At 48.9% G+C, this 17,461-nt stretch overlaps 1 protein-coding gene across 6 annotated transcripts; it reads right to left on the bottom strand.

Annotated features, from left to right (window-relative positions):
• Positions 1–3,098: 3,098 nt before the first annotated feature.
• On the bottom strand, positions 3,099–17,444 carry Dnaaf8 (dynein axonemal assembly factor 8). 6 transcript variants are annotated; one of them, XM_034505557.2, is made up of 9 exons: positions 17,290–17,444; positions 15,819–15,977; positions 14,603–14,749; positions 11,825–12,298; positions 9,411–9,528; positions 7,391–7,532; positions 4,992–5,138; positions 4,668–4,751; positions 3,099–3,744 (listed from the first exon to the last, which is right to left on the bottom strand). In XM_034505557.2, exons 2-9 carry the CDS (start codon positions 15,924–15,926, stop codon positions 3,513–3,515), a joined length of 1,452 nt encoding a protein of 483 aa, XP_034361448.1. In that variant the 5' UTR covers positions 15,927–15,977; positions 17,290–17,444; the 3' UTR covers positions 3,099–3,512. The 6 variants fall into 6 exon arrangements, with proteins under 6 accessions (XP_034361448.1, XP_076793443.1, XP_034361447.1 ...); XM_076937328.1 differs by having other exon boundaries at positions 17,202–17,418; XM_034505556.2 differs by having other exon boundaries at positions 17,254–17,418.
• Between the last annotated feature and the right edge of the window lie 17 nt (positions 17,445–17,461).

Below are 17,461 nucleotides of genomic sequence, written 5' to 3'. Positions count from 1 at the left end.
GGTTACTACCCACAAGGCATGCTGTGGACCATCCTATAAAGCAAACACAGGTCGTGGTACCGCCCACTAGCCTCATACAGTGGTGTGTTATAGACAATGTGGTTCTTCTCATGGGCTGAGCTGACTGAGGTCCCTGGACAGGCATTTGGGACAAGGTAGTAAGTTCTCTTGCTGTTGGCTGCTGAAGGTGGTACCATGACGTCTTTCCCACATCTGGTAGGCTGCACAAGGAAGACTGGACCCATGCCAGCCACTGTGCTTTACCCATTTTGCAGCACAGCCCTAGTGTACAGAGCAGGGTGCACTGAGGCCAGAGCCTGACCACAATGCATGATGCTCTCCACAGCCCAAACTTCTCCAGAAGCCACCAGGCCCAACACTTCTGATGCTGCTAGTCGGTGCAACAACCCTGACCTGAATATCTTTGGACCACCTCTTTGTGTCCTGTGGACACCATGAGGACATTGCAAAAGGACCTTCATTGTACACAGGGCACACAGCAGAAAAGAGGGAAGACATGTCTCCTGCATTATAGGTGTCATAGCCTGGTGGCTTCTCTAACGGAAGCCTCTAACAGTTCAGTAAGATGTTGGTAAGAGATGGCTGCCTCCATAGGACCTGGTGAGGAATCAATCCCCATTTCCAGCTGAAGGTGGCTGCTAATGTCCCTTGAACTGAGTCCCATGACACCTTCCTCTTATAACTCCCCCCTCCCAAGACAGGGTTTCCCTGTGTGGCCCTGGCTGTCCTGGAACTCACTTTGATGACCAGACTGGTCTTCAACCCAAGAGATCTGCCTGTCTCTGCCTCCCAAGTGCTGGGATTAAAGTTGTGCAGCACCACACCCAGCTTTAAAGCTGTGCTCTGAGTTCGAGGGGCGTGGATTTGAGGGGTCCTGCGCAGTGCTTTCTGACGGGTGTTTATACTATGGGGCTTGTATAGCTGTCCCATGACTACTGTACAGTGATCACTCTCCAGCAGGCACCCCTCCTTCTAGCCATTCTAAAAGGAAAATGTGGGGCTTGTTCAGGAGTCAGTGGAGGATTGGGTGAGCTTGAAGTCCCCTTTGCAGATTCAGAGCAGCTCAGTAGGTCTCATGTTCCTGAAGAAGCTGGGGGTTGAGCACCTATTCCTGAGGTGGGGAACTGAGGCCCTGTCCTGTTCTCCAAGCCTCACTGGCCTGTAAAGTGAGCTACTGTGGTCAGTCCACACTAGTGCTTGGGGGAGTGGCTGAGCGCTGACGTAGTAGTAGTAGCCCTGACACCTTGTTAGTAGTTACTGAAATCGTGAGTCAGCCTTTGAAGCTGTGGAGTTCTGGGATGTTCCATCCAGGTAGTATGTCTGTTACTCATGACTGAATACATGTTTTTAAAAAATCTGTCATGTGTGTGTGTGTGCAGGATGTGTGTACCACCATGTATATGTGGAGGCCAGAGGATGGCTTGTTGGTTATCTCCATGCACATGCTGATCTCAGGCAGCAGACACAGGTTCCCAGAGTTAGCAGCCAATGCCTTCCCTGCTGAGCCCTGTCCCGGCCCCAGGGTGTCGTTCTGATGTCTGCATTCTGTTGCCCGCTCTGCTTGGTCACTATCACACATGACCCAGGCTTGTTTGGTGTTTCTTCACTCTCATAATAAATGCCAGTCCTTGTCATGACCCCATGTGTGGTGTGGTTTTTACCTCCTGGACAGGCCTCAAGAGCTCTTGGAGAAACAGCAGAGACACCCAGACCCACTCTGCCCATGAGCTGACAGAGCCATGCAACCAACTCTAGGTTCATCTCCCTGCTGGTGCCATGGGGAGTAGACTCATGGGCATTTGCCATTTCTTGGGTTCTCATGAGGAGCCTGTCCTCCCTCCTCACTGGGGCCCTTCCTTCTTCCTTCTTCCTTCTTCCTTCTTCCTTCTTCCTTCTTCCTTCTTCCTTCTTCCTTCTTCCTGTTTGGAATTCTGTCTCTACCTCATGGCCTTGTCATCATTAATGAGGAAACTTGAGTTTGGGGTGCTAGGTATGCACCATGGTGGCACTGCACCTGGTCCTATGAGGCGACCCTCAGTTTTATAACCCTCAAGACTCCACCTTTAGTCTTTTGTCCTTGTTTTCTCAGCCCCTTTGATCCCCTGTATGATCTTCTGAGGCATGATGGATACTGCCCAGGTGGCAGATCTGGCTTTGCCCATTACCAGCCTGTAGCTTCCTGAAAGCCAGTGATTCTCGGGCGCAGCTGAAACCGCAGCAGAGTTTATTTTCTGTCACTGTGAGTCTCAACCAGCTGTCTACGTTAAGTGGGGTGGGGCTGGGAGAATGTGGGTTTGGGAACAGTGGGCACTTCTGCTATTGGCAGTTACCTGGTTGAAGTGAAGGCTGCTGAGCAGAGGGTGGAGTCATGCTGCCCTGGAATTCAAGCAAGGGACCTCGGTACCTGGCCACGGCAACCTGGCTCCCACTTATAAGGCCTGTGGCCTTGGTGGAGGCCTGACTTGCAAGTGGCTTCTAAAAGATATATCTTGGGATTGGGAATGATATGTTTTGATATGGCTCCCCTGAGGCCATATCAAACAGGGTTTGTGGATCAGGATTATGTGGGCTTGATGCTAGCCACCAGTGATGGTTGTGATCCTGCCAAGGACCTGACCTTTGTGTGGCTCAAAGCTTGGCAGTGAGATCCTTGCCTATCTTCAGCAGCTGGCTGGGCAGCTGGCAGTAGCACCACCCCTCCACCTGAATGCTAAAACATCTGTTAGATGCCAAGCATCCTGCCAAGCCACTTGAACCCTGCCATGTCACCCAAGTCCTGCCTCAGTTGTGGTTTCTCCGCCCTTTCATGGAGCAGTCAGGGGCAGACTCTTGAGAGATGAGGTGGCCAGAGATCCAAGGAGCTGAGAAAGCATGCACAAAAATGTCCTACAGATGGAATCTGCAGGGTGTTGGTGGGGGACAAGGCTTGCAAAGTAACCAGGTGGGGAAAGCTCGGGTGTCCTGTTAGGACCAGGTCTTGATTAGTCACACAGATGTTATTGGGTACCCAGGAAGGGAGACTGGGAACCATTGCATTTCACACAGTGTTAGAACTCCCAGGAAGTATGCTATTCCACTCAGACTAGCAAAAATTGGTGCCACCTTTAATTTGGAGTGACTTGAAACCTATGTGTGCTTTTGTATCTTGGTTAAAGAAAGAAAGCAAATTTTAGTTTCTGCTCCCTTTTCCATCAGATCTGTATAGGTGGGTACATGAAATGCCAAGGGATCCAGGAACTTGGGGGAAATTTTCTATAGGAGACTATAAATATGTTTAAATACGGGAATGAGAGAGGCCCTGGATTCAGTTCCCAACATCACAACAACAACTAAAGTTTAACTATGCTTAAACTAGCTGCATGGTATCTAGACTGAGAGCTAGCCCCTGAGGCCCATGCTGTTAGAAACAGGCAGACTGTAGAGACCACCAGGGCTGTGTAGGTAGAAAGTCTGCCACCCAACCTACTTTTCAGGTCTTTTACCTGAGTTGCCTATAGCTGGCCCATACCAGGGAGCAGCTGTGTTCCAAGAGCGTCCCCTAGATCTAGGGCATTCTGCTTCTCAGCCCAGAGTTTTATTTGCTTCTTTCTCTGAGTTTGTAATCCAGCTGTATCTTCTGAGGCCTGAGCCTTCTGGCCTCCAGGACTGTCACTGGCAGACGGAACAGCCGGCTTCCGAAATGCCCTCAGCTGCTGAAGAAGCTGACTCTTCCCGGTACAGTACCTGGGACACAGAATAAGCAACCTAAGCCCTGTCATCTGATGGCCAGAACTCCCAACACTGAAACAGGAATGTCTTTGGTCTTTCAGTGCCCATTCAAACTGACCGTGCTGCAGTTTGGTTGGGAAACATGTGGGATGACACTCCTTATGGCCTTTTCTCTTTCTAACAGGCACTGGCCTGGTCAGCTTTATGTCAACTTGCCACAAGCTAGAGTCATCTGAAAGGAGGGGAACCTTGACTAAGAAAAAGTCGCCATAAAAGCCAACTGTGAGGCATTTTTCTTAGTTACCGACAGGGAGGGCCCAGCCCACTGCAGATGGGCTACTGTCCCTGGGCTGGTGTCCTGGGGCTGTAAGAAAGCAGGCTGTGCAAGCCATGGGAAGCGTGAGTCAGCAGCGCCTCTATAGCCTCCGCAGCAGCTCCTGCCTGAGCTCCTCCCTCACTGCCTTTGTTTTTGTTTTTTAAGACAAGATTCTCTCTGTAGACCAGGCTGGCCCTGTTTTCCTAGGATGTCCACATTCTACATCTAAGCTCTGTGCCTCATCTGCGGCCTGGGCTCTAACATTCCCAGTGCTGTGGGCAGCCGGGACCCATATTTCTCATTCACCATGGTCTGGGCCCCCAGGCATGTCCCTGATTGGATGCTGCTCTTTAACCAGAACTTTCCACATTCGGCTAACCTCTGGCCCTACACTTTCTCTTCTTCTGGGACTAGCAGCAGGGCAATCAAACTGGGGAGCTGTTTTCAGAGGCTGGAGTAAGCTGCCATGGGTGGGGAGCCTGACCACAAAGGCTTCCTCTATGACACATTATAAAACACAATGATACCCACTCCCGCTACACCAGGTGCTGGCTTACATGTGTAGGGGGTCGGGGTACAGCGAGGGAGCATCCCTAGGCAGAGGAGGAGACTGTAAAGTTACCTTTGTTCCCAAGAGGATGCCACCTGTACTGAGCCTGCTGACTCCACTTCTTCCTCCTCACTGTCAGAGGAGCTATGTTCAGAGCTGGGAATTTAAAAAAATGGATTCTTAGGATGTTCTCCAGTTTCCTTGCCAGGCCTGCCTCTCACATTCTCACCCAGGACCATCCTGGGAGTTCAAGATGGTGGTAGTCAGTCAAAGCCAAGGAGCCACTGGGCTTCCTGTCATGTGCTGATGGGAAGGTACAGTGTGCTCAAGCCAGATTAGCTTTGGCTTCTGTCCCTCCTTCCCACCCAAGGCACAGTTCCTAGCACTGCTTTGTACCTCTCCTGGGACTGGTGATCTTGTGGTTCTGACTGTTCTGTCTGCCGAAGGTCTATGAAGATGGTGGGAGGCTCTGTCTTCAGCCTCCTACTCTCTGTTAGCTTCTGAATTTGCTCAGGTTGAAAGCCAGGCTCTGCTGAAGCACTTCTGCAATGGAAGGGTGGGGGTGGCCATCCTATGTGATTCCCTGCCACCTGATGGGCTGTAGGAATCACAGTGGTCATAGCAGCTACTGACAGTGTCCCTGTTGTGTGCTGGTGGGCACTTGGAACCTATGAGTTCTCACAGCCACCATCAGGACAGGCCAATACTACCCTATAGAACTGGAAGTGCTACCCTATAGAACTGAACTGGAAGTGCTACCCTATAGAACTGGAGGTGCTGCCCTATAGAAATGGAAGTACTGCCCTATAGAACTGAAAGTGCTACCCTATAGAACTGGAAGTGCTACCCTATAGAACTGGAAGTGCTACCCTATAGAACTGGAGGTGCTGCCCTATAGAAATGGAAGTACTACCCTATAGAACTGGAGGTGCTGCCCTATAGAAATGGAAGTGCTACCCTATAGAACTGGAAGTGCTACCCTATAGAACGGGAGGTGCTGCCCTATAGAAATGGAAGTACTACCCTATAGAACTGAAAGTGCTACCCTATAGAACTGGAAGTGCTACCCTATAGAACTGGAAGTGCTACCCTATAGAAATGGAAGTGCTACCATATAGAAATGGAAGTGCTACCCTATAGGAATGGAAGTGCTACCCTATAGGAATGGAAGTGCTACCCTATAGAAACGGACAAGGCTAACGTGCTGCACATCAGCTAGGCGGGCAGGCAGGCCTGTCATCCCAAGTGCCTGGGAAACTGAGGCAGGAGGATGGAAAGTTTAAGGCCTGGGCAACTTAGCAAGACTTTATACATCTATTTTTGTTTGTTTGTTTTTCAAGACATAGTTTCTCTGTGTAGCCTTGGCTACTCTGGAACTTGTTGTGTAGACCAGGCTGGCCTCTAACTCATAGGGATCCACCTGTGTCTGCCCCCCAAGTGCTGGGATTAAAGGTGTGCACCACTGCTGCCCAGTTTATACATGTATTTTAAAGGTGTGTGTATTTGCTTGCGTATATGTCTATACACTATTTATATGCCTGGTACTCATGGAGGCCAGAGAGACACCAGATTCATGGAACTGCAGCTGCAGACAGTTGTAAGTCACTATGTGGGAGCTGGGAATCAAACCTGTATCCTTCAGAAGAACATTCAGTGCCTCTACTGGGCCATCTCTCTGGCCTCCTAGAAAGATTATAAAAAGTAAAAAGAGGCTAGACAAATAGCTCAGCAGTTAAGAGCACCGACTGCTCTTCCAGAGGTCCTGAGTTCAATTCCCAGCAACCATGTGGTGGCTCACAACCATCTGTAATGGGAACCAATACCCTCTTCTGGTGTGTATGAAGACAATCTACAGTGTATTCATATACTTAAAATAAATAAATAAATCTAAACAAAAACAAAGTAAAAAGAAGGCTGGGGTTTCTGGTTTGTCCCAGCAATTAGGAGGCAGAGGCACGGGGATCTCTGTTAGTTCAAGGCTAGCCTGGTCTGCAGAGCAAGTTCTAGGACAGTCAGAATTGAAAAACAAAAACAAAAACAAACAAACAAACCCAACAATAACAAAAGAGTTGAAAGAAGATTTGTGATGCGGCACAGTGGTAGAGCCGAGCACGGGGGAGGCCCAGGCTCACTCCTCGTAGCATAAATAAACCTCCATCTCTTCTGTGCAGTCGGAGGCCACTGAGCACAGGCGGCTGTACAGATACGTAAGCTGATCATTTCCAGTTGACCCATAAAATTAAATAGTTCTCATCCCATTAGTGGCATTTCCGGTGCTTAGTAGTCATCTGGAGCTGGTGGACTTCATACTGGAAAGCAGACCTAGCCATGTCTGCTCCTTCTGCTAGCCAGGCAGACCCTACAACTACTTCAGGGAAAAGGCGTCCAGACTCCTGGCAGCAGAGGGAGCAGTAGCACGGGAAGGGCAGGCCTCAGGGGACCCTTCTCCACCTCTGTCACCCCGGCTTCACTCTGTCCCTCCATGTCTAGGACAGGTGGCTGCCCACAGCCCTTTCATCCTCCATGTCATCCTGTTCCCACTGGTCATGTGGCTAGAGAAGACAGTATCTTTAGCATTAGGGAACAAGACACAGCTCTGCCATTGATGGATTGGGACAGACATGGCAATCAGGACCTCTGTTTTCCCATGAAGAAAAACAGAAAATGGAGCATCTGCCTAATTAGGTTCTTTAGTCAAAAAAAGTCCATGCCCAATGCCACCAAAAGGCCCAATGAGCACTGCCCAGAGGCTGGTTGGTTCTAAGGAAACAGCTGTGGCTGCTCTGAAGTCTCACCTGATTCCAGCTACCTGCTCTTCTGTGTCTTGGAGCTTGTCAGCAGATGCCTTCCAGATAGGGTTGCGGACTCTGGACTGAGTGGCACACAGGTGAGCCAGCTGATCCAGGAGTATGTCCTGGGAGGGTCCAGTGCTGTGCCCTGGAGATTTCCAGGAGAAAGACTGCTAAGCTCAAGTCTGCCTACCTCTCAGAGGCTGAGCTTCAAGCTCCAATGTGTCCCACCCCAGCTCATCCTGAGGCTTCCAGCTCTACTTGGCAAAGTCATATCTTCAATAGGGGCTGCTCCATTTGAGTCTTGTGACATAGGGTCAGAGGTGATCATAGTGAACAGATGCTTGCAGTTTTCAAAATGTACAGTCAAACAGGCTTATCAATTATAATCAATTATAGGCCAATTGTGTGTGTGTGTGTGTGTGTGTGTGTGTGTCCACTTAGGAATGAACCTAGGGCCTGTGCATGTTACCAAGCACTCTGTTCCTGGTCTATATTCCCACCCTCTTATACATCTTTCTTACTTTTTTTTTTGAAACAGGGTTTCTATGTGAAGCCTTGGCTGTCCTGGAACTCAGATCTATAGCCCAGGCTGCTCTTGAGCTCACAGAGTTAAGCCTGGCTCAGTGCACCACCTGAGTGCACCACGACTACCCTGCTCATACGACATCTTTCTGTGAATACAATTTGTTACTGAGCTGAGGACACTCTGTGACGAGCTTGATTTAGCTAGAGCCCTATTGAATATGGGCTATTTTCAAGTTTTCAGAGGTTTAAAGTACGTAGCCATGAGCACTCTTGGGTACGTGTTTACAAGAGAGTTTCTAAATGGAATAGCATGGCTGGTGGAAGTGGCACTTGGGAGGTAGAAGCAAGAAGATCAGGAGTTCAAAGCCAGTTTCAGGTATAGAATAAATTTGAATCAGCCTGGGCTACATGTCTCAACAAAATAAAACTAAACAAAAAGGAACAGTTTGATCAAAGAGCCATGAACATTTAAAAAGACTGGTTCCTACCATGGCATCCTCCACAGAGGGTGTTCTTGCAGAGGACTGTTTTGCCACACCCTGAAGCTCTGCTGACACACCACTTGCTGCCACATACTCATTAGTGGCAGACCTCTGAAGTCTGCAACAGGAGGATTGTGAAGAGCTCCAGGACAGCCTGGGCTACACGGTGAGATCCTGTCTCAAAAACAAAAGGTGGTGTGTATACCTTTCATATACTCAGAAGGCAGAGGCAGGCAGATCTGAGTTCAGTGCATCAAGTTCCAGGTCTGCCTGGGCTAAACAGTGAGACCTTGTCTCAAACATAAAACAGAGCTAAGGCTGAAGAGATAGCTCAGCTCTAAGAGCACTCGCTGTTCTCGCTGAGAACCCGGAGTCAGTGCTAAGCATTCACAAGGTAGCTCATGACTGTGTGGAACTCCAGTTCCAGAAGATCAACTGTCCTCTTCTGGTGCGCGCACAGACTTGCATCTATATGGTTCATATACATATATGCATACAAGAAAAATTATAATAAACTTTAAAAAAATGTCTTGTTTCAAACAGCCCAGAGGCTATAGGTCTAGTGAGTCTCTGGTCTTTTGACCTTGCTCCTCAGCTTGGATGCACTTCCACCTCCTGTTGGGGGCCTGTATGGGTGGGGGGACATGAGATGCTTCTGTCTTTTCCAGAGCTGCGCACAGCGAGGCCATGAGGACAAAGAGTATGACATCCTCTGCCTTCATTTTCTAATAGTGAGGGGTGCAGGAGTGCGAACACTGCCTGGAGGGGACAAAGGGGAAAAGGAAGGAAGCTGGAGGAAGAAAAAGGGTGAGCCACAGGCAGGTCAGTTTTGAAGGCCTGAACATGCCTGGCAGATCAGGCAGCCACATGTATGATGAATGAATGAAGTCTTTGTAAAGCCTGTTGAAATGTGTACTGAGAGAAGGGCCAGACAGACCCTGCCCATCCCATAGCCCTGCCACTGAGGCTTGGAAGGAGGTGGGGACTGGCTTGGGCTTCAGGGTTGAGAGTCAGACCTTGGTCTTGGCAGCGGTCAGCTAACCACCAAGCACTTCGGGATGCACTGTCGCCCTGGCTGTCTTGTCGCCCTGGTAGACTCTGAAGGATAGAATCCAAGTCCCAGCCTTCAAGTTTCTGAAATGATAACACTGATTACAGGGCTGCAGGAAGTCCTGCAGGAGCCCCTGCTTTCACAGCAGCTACAGCCAATGGAGGGTATCATGACCATCCATTGTAGTGAAGGGAGCAAACAGGAAAAAGTTTAGCTTAGGAAACACTCCCATTGTAATAATGCACTTGCCAGTGTAGTTCCTTCACCTGCATGTACTATGCAGACAAACCCCTTTTCAAACACTGTACCTGGCAACCTAAGTCCTTTGAAACCCCTGACCTGCATCAAGCTACAGGAATTCCCTTCTCTCTGGATTATGGTGTAAATCTTTCCCCTCAACTCCCTAACAATCAAATTTAGAATCAAATTCTATTCAAGCATGTTCCCAGTGTATCTAGGTATGAAGAAGAGAAGGGGCTACCTTGCCTGAACTGAGTTTGAGTGTAAAGGCAGTAAGGAAAAGACTATGTCTCTAATAATCTTTCAAGGAGGACCTCCTATTTACTGTAATCTTGTGCTTGTGCATAACTAGGCATTCAGGTGATTAAAATCTGATGCACTGTGAGAAAGGAGCATGTGCAGTAGGAAAAAAACAATCAAAATAGAGAACCATACAGTTTACACCCTTAGTAGCCAGGCCCCCTTCCTTTAGACCACATCAAATGAAGCCCTGTCGAACTTGACAGTGTATAGCTTTTTATCTGTTGTTATCAGGCTCCAATAAAGTTATCCTGCTTCAAAAGATAACTTTGCACATCTGTGTGAGCCTTTGTTTTCAGTTCCTTGGATAAGGGGCCAACAACCTGGAAGCACCCAGCCCAGACTCCATCCACCATAACAATAGTGTGGTGTTTGGAGTTTGGGTTTGTCTAGCAAATGAATGTCCTGTCTGTTGTGACTGATTACACACTGAGCCAATCCTTTAATGTGAGACCTACATTTCTTGACACCTCCCTATTTAAGCAGCTTCTATAGGGGTTGGGTGTCAATGCTTTGGGGCACAAAGATGGCTAACCTGGAGGAGGCCCCATTTATTTTTTCAGACATGATCTCATTATAGCCCAGGCTGATTTTGAACTATGTAGCCAAGGATGACCTTTAATGTCTGATCCTCCAACCTTTGTCTCCAAGCTCTGGGATTACAGGTGTACACCCATTCTGTGCACGCAAAGTAAGCACTGTCCCACTGAGGCACATCCTAGCCTTTTCCACCATGTAAGTTTGGTTTTTTGAGACAGGGTTTCTCTGTGTAGCCTTGGCTGTCCTGGAACTCACTCTGTAGACCAGGCTGGCCTCAAACTCAGAGATCCGCCTGCCTCTGCCTCCCTACATCCAAATCACCATGTAATTTGTAAGCTATCTAGGTTCATAGCAATTTAAGATGTTTGAAAAGTTCAGCAACTTTAAGAAGTTGGTGGCTCAAGCAGGTGCTTAAACTGGAGAGCCTGGACCAGACGGCTGTGCAGGCATTGGTATGATGGAGGGTGGAGGCAGGGGACCCATGATGAAAGCTTACATGTGACCTTTCAAACTCCTTCAGCCCTATAGGTGAGGAAGAATTAAAGTCGTGAGGGTGAACAGAAGAAAATTGTCGGCTTACGTAAACAGCAATGAAGAAGTCATGCATGTCTGCATGCTGGCACTTTGTACAATGTGAAAGTGACGCAGGGGTGAGGTGCATGGTTTCCCATGCCACACTGGACCATCTTCCAATATGTCTACCTGCATAGTGCACCAGGGTACTCTTCTCTTTGAAAACTGGGCTAGTATGAGGGGTTTCTTTCCTGTCCAGTGGGCAGGGTTACCTCAAAATTCGCACCTGTGCTCGCCACAGGCTGCCCACCACTATAATGGGAAACAGCTACACCATGGAGGGACACAGAGCCACTGCTGTGGTTTATGAATCTGCTTTCCCAGTGGTCCTTACACCCCTCAGAGGAGTGCCTCTCCCACTTCCAGCCCATCTCCCTGCCAGTGCACGCTAATGTACTCAGTGTGACTGGACAGCTGTTCCTGGCATGTGATGTCTGCCCGCTGAGGACCTCCCTTTTGCAGCACTGCTTGTCAGCATGACTGACAGTCAGCATTCATACCTGGGTCATCTCTATGTTCTCTAAAGAAGGCTATTGCTATTGTTACTAATTCTCCCTGAGGTAAGCTCCATGCCAGTCTATCACACACTGTCACAGGAGCAGCAGGTGGACTTGGGATCTGGACCTTAGATCCTGAGGGGCTACTTCCAGCCTCAACAATGTGGCAAGAATGTGCCCATGCAGTGAGGATTGACTTGAAGGCAGGCTGGGCCGTGGGGACACCTACCTTGAGTGAGAGAACTGGCCATCCTTCCCGAGACTGCTCTGAGGTTGCTTCTGGTCCTAACTCTGCAGCCTGGCCTTGGTTACCACAGGCTGGGCTCTGAGCAGCCTGGGTCACTTTCTGAAGGATATCTCTCTCTATCATCTTCCTCCTCTCCCTGCGGAGGGCTCTGCGCTCTGCAGAGTTTCTAAAATCAGTATCTGAGGGCTCTGTCTTCAGCTCTCCTTCCAAAGGAAAAATGGCTTCTTCCTGGGAACACCATGGAGGACTCTGGGATCCTCTGGGGTTAGACAGGCTTCTGAGGCTGCCTTCCAGCCAAGCGGGTGCATCCTCAGCATCCACAAGGACTGGGCTGCTCCTGACACAGCTCTGGCAAGCCCAGCCAGGGTCTCTTCGTTCCTGATGGACCAAGTCCTTTGATCTTACAATTCGTTCACTTCTGGGTTCTATGGCTAATCTCCCAGGAACCAGAAGTGGCTAGAGAAAAGAAGCATCCTCTATGAACACCTGCAGACATACTTTAGGGAGAGAAAGTACATGCATGATCAAGTGGAGGTCAGAGGGTAACTCTGAGAGTCGGTTCTCTCCTTCTTCTCTGTGGGTCCCAGGGGTGGAGCTCAGGCTGTCAGGCAATGCAGCAAGTGCCTTTTCCCACCAAGCCATCCCATGGGCTCCATTTTGACCTTTTTTTTCTTTTTTTCAAGACAGAGTCTTACTATATAGCTCTAGATGTTCTGGAACTAGCTCTGTAAACCAGGCTAGCCTTAAACTCATAGAGATCTGCCTGCCTGTCTCCTGAGTGTCTCCCTTTAATTCTTCTGAGTTCAACAGTCTGTCAAGGCATATAGTCATTGCCACTATTTCCTAAACGGTTCCACTCCCCATCACCTCTCTCTCCCAGAGGAGGTGGTAATCCTTACAAAAAAGAAGAAAACATCTCATGAAAATCGTGTAACTGGGTGGTGGCACACGCCTTAAATCCCAGCACTTGGGAGGCAGAGGCAGGCAGATCACAGAGTTCAAGGCCAGCCTGGTCTACAGAACCAATAGAACAGCTAGGACTGAGAACCCGTCTCTAAAAACCAAACCAAACAAACCAAAAAAGTGACCTAAAGTGACCAGATTCTCCTGCGGAGGGCAAGGGGTGTTGTTTACACTTGGTCCTCTGAGGGCTGGCCTTCAGGGAATGTATGTGGTGAGATGGGTCAGGTGATCCTCTTCAGCCCTGCAGATCCAGTTTGCTTCAAAGATACTGAGATTAACTGAGCGGAGGGAGGTTACCCAGAGCTGAGTGGCTCCTGGAGCCCAGCCTGGCCTCTAAAATGGGTTTTGGCTTCTACAGTGGGAAGTATGTTTAACCACAGCAACCTCAAGACGTGTTAACAAGTCTGACAGGCTGGGGTTGCCAAGGATACAAGCCTCAGGTGGGATCTACTATGGTAGCAATTCATTCTCATCATCAAGCCACTGATGCCTTGAATCTATCTATCTACCATCTATCTATCATCTATCTATCTATCATCTATCTATCTATCTATCTACCATCTATCTATCATCTATCTATCAACTATCTATCTATCTATCTATCTATCATCTATCTATCATCTATCGATCTATCAATCATCAATCATCTATCATCTATCAGTCTATCAATCATCTATCTATCTATCATCTATCATCTATTTATCATCTATCTATCAATCATCTATCTATCATCTATCTATCTATCTATCATCTATCTATCGATCGATCGATCGATCAATCGATCGGCTTTTCTGAAACAGGGTTTCTCTGTTTCAGCTAGCCCTAACTGTCCTGGAACTCACTTTGTAGACCAGGCTGGCCTTAAACTCAGATATATGTCTGCCTTTGCCTCCTGAGTGCTGCGATTAAAGCATGCACACCTCCCAGAATTAATCATAATTATACATACATACATACATACATACATACATGTGTGTGTTTATGTATACTATGTGTGTGCTGGAGCCTACAGAGGCCAAAAGATGGGGATCTGATGGGTTAGACTTGGAGTTGAAGGTGGTTGTGAGCTACCATGTAGGTCTGGAAACCAAACCTGGGTCTTCTGCAAGCTGTCTTAATTATTGAGTCATCCTCTCCAGCCCTTGCCTTGAATGTTTGATGTTCCTGCCTCAGTTTCCAAGTAGCTCAGATAACATGCCTGTACCACCAGCTCTGGATGATTGTTTGAATCTACATAGAGGTCTTGGTCTTCCCCAGGGATGTGGGACAGAGAGATGATTATAGTTATGGTATTGATAGTTCCTGCAATTAGGAGGCGGGGCTTGTGCTGTGACCTTTCCTGTTTGTTTCCCACTTCTCCCTGGCCTCCTACTAGGGTAGCACTGATCACCACTGTGCAGGCACTAATGGAACACACCATTCCTTCCCTGCTGGATTACTTAGTAACTGAACAGGGGTTCAGCTATGAATTAGCTAGGTTATGAAGAGACACTTGAGACATGCAGTTTTGACAATGGCCAGACAGTACAAAATGTCTTGGTAGAAAACAACACAGAGAGATCAGGGTGGGAAATCAGAGAGAAAATCAAATGTTCTCATAGTTCGGGGGGGGGGGGGGGGGAAGGGGCATGCTTTTGTGCTGAATACCCGAATGTCAGGCTATCCTTGTGGGAGGAAGAGAGACAAGACCAGTGGTTTTAACCATTTAGACCTACACTGTTAGTGGAATCCTTGTGAGACTTGTGATGAGCTCCCTCCCCTCCCCTCCAGGGTCCCTAAGGCCTATGTCCCACAGACCTCAGGTGAAGGACTCCTCCCTGCAGTAACCCAGGTCCCAGACTCATCGACACCAATAGAGTCTTCAGCAAGCTCCTCAGACAGGTCTGGAATCAAGACAGGCTGGTTCCGCTGAAAGATGAAGGGCTCTTCGTCCTCACAGTCAGACTGCGGATAGACCGGGGCACTTTAGAGGACAAGGCAGTCATGCTTTGCCCACCCTGCCCAGGAGCAGGTCTGAGAAGACCACTTCTCTACAAAGGGCCTTGTCCTGTGCTGCTTACCGTAGCCAATTTGAAAACAGGCTTAGCAGCACACCTCCTGTTGGTGAGTGAGATTCGGGCTTCAAGTATGCCTTACACACAATGGATGCTACGTTAATGCACACAACAAACACTGCTAAACTAATGCTAGCACTGAACAATGGTAGTGAAGAGGCAGCTGAGAATGGAGGCCAGCTCACTTTCATACTGACTAATTACTTAACATAGGAGCTTCGGTTACCTGTCTCTAATGGAGAGAGGCTGAGGCTGACACTGGCCTGCCACCTCACAGGGGCTTCATGAGGCAGTGGCAGCACTAGGGCACTGTGGCACTGTCGTTGGCTACCTCTTCTGCCTCACTCACTATGAACTGGATGATGTCTGAGTCTCAGCCCCATCATGCTCATCTTTGCAAACGCCCAGGTACAGCACAAACCAGCCATCTTGTTTCTAGAACCCTTGCTCTTTACTTGAAATGTCCTGAACGAACCCGTGTGCTGAGCCTCTGACCAGTGGATCACCATGTATCCCTCTCACCTGTGTAAATGGCCACTGATACTGTCAGTGAGCCCTGAATCACCTCAAGTGGCAGAATCCCTCCTGGACCACACCATGCCGCCTTGGCAAGGTTATCACTCTCAGAAGTTGAAGCTGGCCCTAACCTGACCCAATAGAGTTGAAAGTAGTGCAACAGCAGGGCGGGGAGGGGGGGATGGGAAGACCAGGCTTTGGAACTGAACCCACCCGGGGGTCTGGACCACACAGGAGTGGCCTTGGAGATACAGAGCACTAATAACCACACTCAAGAGTTCTGGCAACCCCAGAAAGCAGCCTAAAGGAAGTGGATATCCAGAAATAATCCCAGGCACTGATAAGTGAAAACAAAGCCCATAGACCAAAGTAGGGTCTGTAGAGGAGTGCCTGAAGCTGTCCTTGCCTGGACAGTTAACAACCAGGAGAAAGCTCATGCTCACCAGGGAAGAGTCTGAATCCAGAGATGGCAGCTGGTCTTTGGCAGCCTTAAGGATGGCATCCCAGGGAGAAACTGGCAAGGACATCACAGCTTTGTCTTTGGATGTCATGGGGGCCAGGACTCAAAGGATGCTCTCTCGGTGTGTCATCATCAAGAAGCCCTGTGGAGCACATAGGGTGAGGTGGCAGTGTCTAGGTGTCCAAGGAGAAACTAGCATTGGTAGCCTTCCCCAAGCCTAGATCAGTTGTAGATGAAAAACTCACAAAACTCCATTTTCTACCCATTTCCTTCTGGTTTTGCAAACTTATGTTACTGTATGTGTGGGTGTGTGCAGTAATGAGTGCACAAGACCATGGTGTCTGCATATATGTGTGTGTAATGACACGTGTATACAGAGGTGCATAAACTGATACAAATGGTGTATGTATAGATATATGATACTTATGACTTGGAGACTTTATGTATGTATTTTAAGAACATAAACACTATTATCTCCATTTTATACCCTTAGAGAGGTTGAATTAAAGTTAAAGGAAAGGCTGGGATGAGCCCCTTTGGTAGAGCATTTGTCTAGCATATGTAAGATTATGAGTCCAATCCCCAGCACTGAGAAAAGGAATGAGATGGCCCAGAAGTTATGAGAGTCCTCTACTGCTCTCATAGAGGATTGGAATACAGTTCCCCAAACCGTAATTACTTGTAACTTCAACCTCAGGAAGAGCCTATGTCTCTGGTATCCACTGGTACCTGAGCTAGAGTACACATATACACATACCCATCTTCACACACATACATATAATTAAAATAAAAATTAATAAATTGATATATAATTTAATCTTTAGAAGTTAGATCCATTATTCAAGAGATTTTGTCTGTCATCACTCAAATGAGTCCCGATAATCCAGTTCCTGGCTCAGCTCCACCCTTTGTATCTCATCCTAAAAGAAGATGCTCGGCCCTCAGGGGACAGGGGGACTTTAGGATTGTGTGGTGAAGGCCTAGCGGACCAGGCAGATCAACTAAACGGTGCCGAACCAGAGCAGCATCAGGGGAGTGAGTGGGGGCTTAAGGCCTTTACATGTTGTAAGCAAGGACGTGTGCTTGACGGTCCTGAATTGGGAACCGCGGGAACCACGCTTTTCATAACAGGGGCTTTGGCCGTAGGGCACAGAAGCGCCGAAGTGAAGGGGGCCGCCCAAGACTGATTGTCCTTTAGGAGTGCAAGGCGGTAGGGTTAAGGGAAGGCTTGACTCGCAGAGGAAAGAGCATGGAGGAGCTCAGAAGACCAAGGGGCTCAGTGTTTCGCCCCAAAGCCAGTTGGCCCCGCCCCGCGCCAGGCGTCGTTGTCAAGGGGACTGGAAGGCAGCGGGACAAGTCAACCCACGTTAGAGCAGAGGGGATGATCGCACGCCCTGCCACCCGCAGCCGGGACCAACCCGCCGTCGGACGGGTTTCCACGGTCTCCCACTCGCCTCGGGCCGCTCCGCTCGTCCACTGGCCCCGTGCCCGGGCTAAGCACGGCCACCCACCACGGCCTGGCGACCCGCCTCCACACCTATTCCTCGCCCGGCGCCGCCTGCCTCTCTGCCTCAGGATTGGCTCCTGAGCAAGGCCGGTATCTGCCATCTCATTGGCTGCTGTGGA

Source organism: Arvicanthis niloticus, chromosome 6 (assembly GCF_011762505.2).
Source record: "Arvicanthis niloticus isolate mArvNil1 chromosome 6, mArvNil1.pat.X, whole genome shotgun sequence".
NCBI lineage: Eukaryota > Metazoa > Chordata > Mammalia > Rodentia > Muridae > Arvicanthis > Arvicanthis niloticus.
The sequence above is the reverse complement of the archived record's forward strand: the minus strand, read 5'-3'. Positions and strand labels throughout refer to the sequence as shown.